The sequence below is a fragment of the Solanum pennellii genome, chromosome 3 (genome assembly GCF_001406875.1).
Source record: "Solanum pennellii chromosome 3, SPENNV200".
Taxonomy (NCBI): Eukaryota; Viridiplantae; Streptophyta; class Magnoliopsida; order Solanales; family Solanaceae; genus Solanum; species Solanum pennellii.
In genome coordinates this window covers 4,096,851-4,104,067 of record NC_028639.1, presented here as the reverse complement: position 1 = coordinate 4,104,067, position 7,217 = coordinate 4,096,851, and the positions used below count along the sequence as shown (strand labels likewise).

The following is a 7,217-nucleotide window of genomic DNA, read 5'->3' as shown; positions in this document are numbered from 1 at the left end:
CCCCGGTATTCTCTAACACTCCCAAAAATGCTAGGTTGAACTACAGCCTAAACGTAAGGTTAATTTAATAAAAATAATTTCCCCTAATTTAGTAGACCATCTAATCATTTTAGGGGGTTTAGGAGTCAAGGTGTAATAGAGGAGTGTCAAGCCTTGGCTTGCCCAAACATGGAGCTACTGCCTCAAGGATCCACAGCAACCACCACGGCTCATGGTCAAGACCACGGTCAGTGGAAGGCTTCGTGGACAAGAGACATGAGCCCCAAGTGTCCTAGACACTGCCCCAACCCTCACAATGGGACCACGGGTCGTGGTCCACTTCACGACTCGTGAGATGGGGCGTGAGACTCACTTAGTTTTTGTAGGAAATTGGGCACTTATGGGAGCTACTGCCCAAAGCATCACAGGAACCATAATGGTCCGTGGTGCACTTGACGAGGGGAAAAAAGGCTCGTGAACTTGACTTAGTTTTTGTAGTTTTTAGCAAACTTGAAGATGCTACTGCCTCAATTCTCATGACAAGCACCACAACTCATGGTGCTCCATGTGGCTCGTGAACCTGGACAAGTTCTTTTAATGAAGGTTAGTTTAGTCTTTTAGTTTTAAGTCCAATTAATGTGGGGTGTTTTGGGCAGTTTAGGGATAAAATATAAATAGGGTTTTAAGTCTTTTTCATTCATTTAAAAGACTCAAACTCAAAAACCCAAAATATTCTCCCAAACCCAATTCTCTATAATATTTCTCTCTACAAATTTCCTCCATTGAAAAACACCAAAAGCTTCAAGGAATGGGTTCAAGCTCCAAGATTTTCATCTCAATTTCGTGGTAAAGCTTCAAACAAGGTATGGGCACTTTCATTCATGGGATATCTTTCCCATGAAGCCCTTCCTCTACTATTTTTGAAATTGGGAATTTGTTCAAAATTAGGGTTTTGATTATAACCTTGGGTTCTTCTTAAAACATTTTCTTTATGTTGGTTATCTTATATTATAATGAAATTAGGGGTTTTATTGCTAAATTTCCCTTGAACCCATGTGTTTTCCCCATGCCCCCAACTTTATGAAAATTATGTTGGGTTTCTTTATGAATTATAAATATTTGGGATAGTATGTATTTAGTAATTAATTTTGTTTATTCCATGCTTATAGTAGTAATTCTAAGTGTAATTTCAATATATGATCTACGACCTTTTGAAGGGTAAAGTGTAAGTGTTTAATCTTGAATTATGGCCTTGAAGGCAATGTATGAAGGTAACCCTATGGCCAACATTCTTATATATGAATGGTTTGATCCACTTGAAAGGTGGAGGTGCTTAATTTCATGTATTTATGTATGAAGTTATGTTCCACTTGAATGGTGAGAATCCAATGACTAAGGTGTGAGATATAGTATTGTTGAAAGGCTAGTTTCCTTTACTAAAATGTATTTATGTATGAAGTTATGTTCCACTTGAATGGTGAGAATCCAATGACTAAGGTGTGAGATATAGTATTGTTGAAAGGCTAGTTTCCTTTACTATTATACATGACTATTCATTAACTGTCTCGGATGATTATATGATGATTCTAAGGTGAAAGGTAGTTCTCACCATTATGAATCCATGAGCTATGTATGATTGGGTTGAATGAAGGGTAATGTACTCCTTCACATATGAAATTACAATTCAACTTAACTATGTATAAGTTAGAGAATAATGCTTAGCACCGAGCGGATATGAAAAATGAGGTAGAGACCTTCCCGTTAGTTTAGGTTGGGTCTTCTACATATGATCTAATGAGATGGAAACTCTCCCTCTAGTTCAATCGGTCGTGAAACTAGAAGCAATCTTCCTATCCCATAATTATGTGTCCGCATAGGTCTTAGCTAGTGGATCCACATTATAGCTATATATGTTTAGTTCTAACTTAGGCAAGTAGAACACCTTCTTTCGGTATGGGGTTATATGACACCGGATTCCATGTTACTCTCATGGCCTATGTTGATTAAGGCAATTAATGCATATGACTTGAACCATACTGTGATATCTTGATAAGCCTACTTCGTAGGAGTGGGGTTATGGGACTTCACTTTTTACATTGCACAAGAAGTCTTTGAAATAGATTATGGATGGGTCCATGATGCAATGATAAGACATGAAGGTATGATATACGTTAGTTCAATTGTTAAAATATGATTGTCCTTATGTATATGTGATGAACATGGTTATTCGCTTATGTATGATTGTGGATTATGATGGGATCTAAGTTGATGTGTAACTAAGGTGAGTCTAAATGGATACTTAGTATAGTTGGTATTATGAGATGTCAACTATGCATTGCACAAGTATGCTTTTAAGGTTTCTAAGGTGATGGTCCTGCTATGATATGAAAAATCGTATGAAAATGCTATTATGACTTGTCTTATGTCCTACTTTGATATGAAAAATCGTATGAGAATGCTATTATGACTTGTCTTCTGTCCTTATGTGCATAAATGGTTTTCTAGCTTAATAAATGCATTATTTTCACTAAAATGTCTTTTTTTGCATAATTAAGTACTTTTATGCATGTTTTTCATACTTAGTGCTTTTGTAGTAACCCCTTCTCTTCTATATCTCCTATGAGTGTGTATTCGGGTCGTTAAGGTGCTCTTAGTCCATTCTTGAAGAAAACTTGGGTTGCTACCTCCAAGTTTTGGTGAGTCCTCAATTCTGAGTACAGGATGTTATTGATTCTAGGTCTACTATACTTTCCTTGTTAAGGAGTACTATATTGTATTTCCTTATGATAAGACTTACTATTGATGTAAGGGATGAGTCATAACTTTCGTACACTTATGTTTAGATGGTGTAATGAGACAAGTCTTATGTCTTATGTAAGGGATGAGTCATAACATTTGTGCTCTTATGTCTAATGTAATGATGGTTAAGGGTTGTATGAGACTCCTTCGGAGTCAACTACGTTCTGTTACTCCTAGGGGGTAGCCCCGGTCGTGACATATTAAATACTATGGAAATGATATTTCTACAATTGAAAAAAAACGAAGACCATTTTAGAAAATGAAATATCTCTTATTTATAAAAATGAATTTCTGACTAATAAAGTTTGTAAAGGGATAGAAAATCATTTCTCGATCTTGTAACGACCCTCAAAATGAACTAGGGTTATCTAGAGCCTCACAAGGGTTTAATGAGTTAATAAGGTGTTAAAATAATGAATATTAGCATTAGAAGTTAATTTATAGAGTTTGGAAGTCAAAACGTCTAAGGACGTCCAAGACTTCTAGAAACTAGTCTTGAGCGTGTGCTAGTGTATCCTTGTATGTTGTATGTGTTTTTATGTGTTGTTTGGAGTCTAAAATCAATCGGGATGACCCTAAAACCTATATGACCATATTCAGGGTCAAAAATGTCCATTTATGACTTCCCAAGGACCTCCCTAGGGGTTTTTGAGGAGGACCCAACCTTGGGCCAACAAGCTGCCCAAGACGACAGCAAGTTGTGCATAGATGAAACCAGTCCGCGTTGTGGACATGGTTCACCAAGGGCCAAAATTTTTATTCATGTCAAAGACTCTACTGTCCCAAAAATTATTTTGAAAAATCTTGAGGGAATATCACCGCGATGCGGACTTGTTCCCCGACGATAATTTTGAAAATTTAAGTTAAGTTTGACTTGTCTAAAAAGGTCCAATTAATGTAGGGGTATTTTGGATATTTGAAGGGTGTATTATATATGAATTTTACGTCATTATAACCCCATTACCCTAATCAAAAACCCCAACCCTCAATTAGAATCGAAAAATTACAAGTTCTCCATTCTCTCTAAAATTCTCTCTCTAGTTAGATCCTCCATTAAAGGACCTTCAAGTTCCAAGTAAGAAGGCCAAATTCTCCAAGGTTTCCAGCCTAATTTCGTGGATTTCTTCAATTAAGTTTTGTTTATTTCATCCTTGATTCTTCTCCCATTCAAGGAGCCAATTTCAAAGGTTTTTCAAAGATGTTCAAAAACATAGAATTTCCTATGTTGAATTCTAAGCATTGGATCTTGCATGAAAAGGTTTAAATCAATGTTTTATGAAGTAATTGATGTTAGTTGAATGTTTTAAGACCAAAAACTCCATGAACCCATGTATTTCTTGAATTTCTAATTTTGGCTCTAAAGTGGGTGAATTGAGCATGGCTTAATCTTAGTGAATTCATATGTAGACTGTATTGGGCTATTGAATTATGAATAGATAATGATAAAATTGTCTATAACCTGCCTTTATAATGATGATATTCATATTGTATATTGTTGGATCATTGATATGGATTGGTTGTTGGCTTTGTATTGTGTACATGGCTATTGGTAAGAGTCTTTATAAAGTGAATTGGTTGAAAAGGCTAAGGAATGGTGATGATGATGATTTTGAGGTGGTGATTTGACCTAATTCCTCTGTTTAGTATAGAATTGATATTTAATTGTATTGATTGGTATGGTCCACTTATGGTGACGGTGTCTATGTGTTATAATTGTTATGAACATGGCCTTGTAGGCATTACTATGTGAAGTAATGTGATCATGTAGAAGATGTTATGGCTTATATGAATATGTAAAGTGAAATATGATATGATATATGTGTGATCTTGTATAATTTGAATTTATTAAGTGCAGTACTCTTGTAATGGCTATACGATCTTGTATGAGAGTTAATGTTATGATTCTTCTCTAACTGATGATATATAATGATGAAGGACTAAGAAGTGTCCTTATAGAATAATGTTGTATCTTGTGAGGTAGACTTAGTTGTCCCTACGTGGTACTTGAATGTTATTGAATACATGATATGATGATGTTGTGTCTTGATTGGTAGACTTAGGTCCCTCTACTTGATACATGAAAGTTACGTGAATGTAAACTCTTGACTTAGTAGGCTTAGGCATCTTTGTCATGTATGTGTATGAATGAATGATGAATGAAAGACTAGGATCAGTAGAACTAAAATGGTTCCCTTCTAAAGATGACTAATATAGGACCTTAAATAAGAAAAGAAGGTCAAGATCATAGAACCTTGAATATAGAAAAGAAGGTTAATAGAAGTCTTGAAGTAAAAGACCGTAATTGTATCCTTTTTTTTAGTGGAATGATGGACTTAGGGATAGGTTGGCTGGAACGGCATGTAACCATCTCTAAGGAAGTCATAAGACTTATCGTAATAGTCCTTTTTTGGCAGCCCCAGTGGACCCATCATTGGAAAGAAAAAGTGTTAAGAGTTGCAAAGGCATAGTAATAGTACCTTCTCTAATACACCTAGTGAATGATTACTCTATGAGAATAAAGGCAAAGCACCAAGTGAATATTCTTGTGGTAGTAGCTCTACTTAAGATGATACTAGAGTACAAAGAAACGCTTGACATTCCTTAACCATGTGCCAACATGGGATGTGTCTTAGTTCTACCCTTGGCAAGTAGAACACCCTCCTCGGAGTAGGGTAACTTCAAATTCCATACCTAGATAGTATGCTCTATGTCAGTTAGTGCCTATTATCATCATGTGGGATGTATACTCTAGTTCTTGGATAGGTTCTACAACATATAGGTAGTGGAATGAGACGTTATCTACACATGGCAAGCACGAGTAGGCTTTGAAGATGCTAGAATAGGTTCCCCAGGTCTTTTCCAAGACAATTATGTGAAGTCCTCTAATTGTTTAATTGTTTCTTAAATGTCTTAATGAATATTGTTGACTTAGTTATTACATGTTGAATATAAAGAGTCTTACCTAGGGTAGCTTTGAGATTGCTTAGATCGGCTTGAAAAAGGTGTATTAGTGGTCTCCTCATGTCTTACTTAGGTGAGTCTTAGAGTAACCTTAGGCGGGAGTCCTAAATGATGAAAAGGAAATAATCTTACTTTGGAAAGTCTGGAGAATCACTTAGGTGGGTCTGAAGGGGTTGTATGGGCGATCTCTTCATATCTTATTTAGGTGGGTCTTAGGATAAATCTTGGTAGGATGTTTAAATGCTTATGTGTATGATTATGGTTGTCTCTTATGAGTTACTTGAAGTGGTGCTTATAATTGTTTTATGAGGTTTCTATCAAAAGAGCATGAAAAGTATGTTATAAAGTAAATGCCCGTTTTTAGCATGGTTTTCTTCCATGTTTGCAATACTTAATGCATTCAATGTACTAATTCCATATGTTGTTTTATTTCTACAAGTGTAGGTGGCAAGTGAGGAGTCTCTTAGAAGCAAAGCTTGGGAATAACATTCTCTCAAGAAGACTTGGTATGTCCTCATATGATTCACGGACATAGTTATGTTTTAGTTTCCTTTCAAAAAGACTTTGTAATAGACTATAGTTACTTTTCAAATTGCTGTAAGGGTTGTGACCCCAATATATTTTATGTGCCTAAGATGTCCATGACGTGACAGTTCTTTCTTATGATTCTATAAAGATTTGAACTATTGTTGTGAAAAGTTTTAATTCTGCACTACTTTTCATATATATATATATATATATACATACATGTGTGTGTGTGTGATGAACGACGTCTAAGGGCTTGTATAAGACCTCTGAGAGGTTGAGTACATCGTGTGGTAACTTAAGAGTGCTCTAACTTCTAGGGTATACTCTCTAGTCATTACACATCCAATACCCATAGTCCCACTAAATTCATGTCCACCCCAAAAGATCCAACACTAGTTTATGAAGCGTCCTAACAAATATGATTTTGCATCACCACAAAACCTCTAGTTAAGGATGAGAATCACCACTACAAAAAATAATTTGTGAATAAATACTAACAAAAAGAAGGAGTTTTATATAGAAATAGGAGGGAGAAAATAAGAGTTACCAAACTGTATATGGGCTTGACACTGCTCTTAGTAAGAACCATATCAACATAGGGTTTATCAGAAAGTGGCAAAATTTCATAATTGTTGATTTCTGTACTTCCGGTGCTTTCATTCATGATGAATTCACCTTTTTGGGTTGAAACTTGTTCAGAAGATGATCCACCCTAAAAATGAATAATGAAAAAAGCAGATAAGTTTTATAATCAACAACGAGGGTTTGAGAGAAAGAAAAGTAGAAATATATAAATTTGTTAAGAGTGATTGGGATGTACCTTCATTGCCGACTGATTAGATAAATGGAGCTCTTGTTCTGATTTGATTTAGTTTAGCGAGAGAACATAAAAACCTTTGAACTTTCAAAAGGGGATAATTTAAGATTCTGGGGGTGGCGTTAGGGTTTAG

At 35.6% G+C, this 7,217-nt stretch overlaps 1 protein-coding gene across 1 annotated transcript in view; it reads right to left on the bottom strand.

Annotated features, from left to right (window-relative positions):
* Window positions 1–6,973, bottom strand: part of LOC107013106 (B3 domain-containing protein Os04g0386900-like) — a 7,647-nt gene extending 674 nt beyond the window's left edge. The window contains exon 1 of the mRNA XM_027915513.1: window positions 6,815–6,973. Within this exon, the coding sequence (XP_027771314.1) occupies window positions 6,815–6,931 (117 nt within the window). The 5' untranslated portion in view covers window positions 6,932–6,973. The remainder of the gene's footprint in view (window positions 1–6,814) is intronic.
* Window positions 6,974–7,217: the final 244 nt, after the last annotated feature.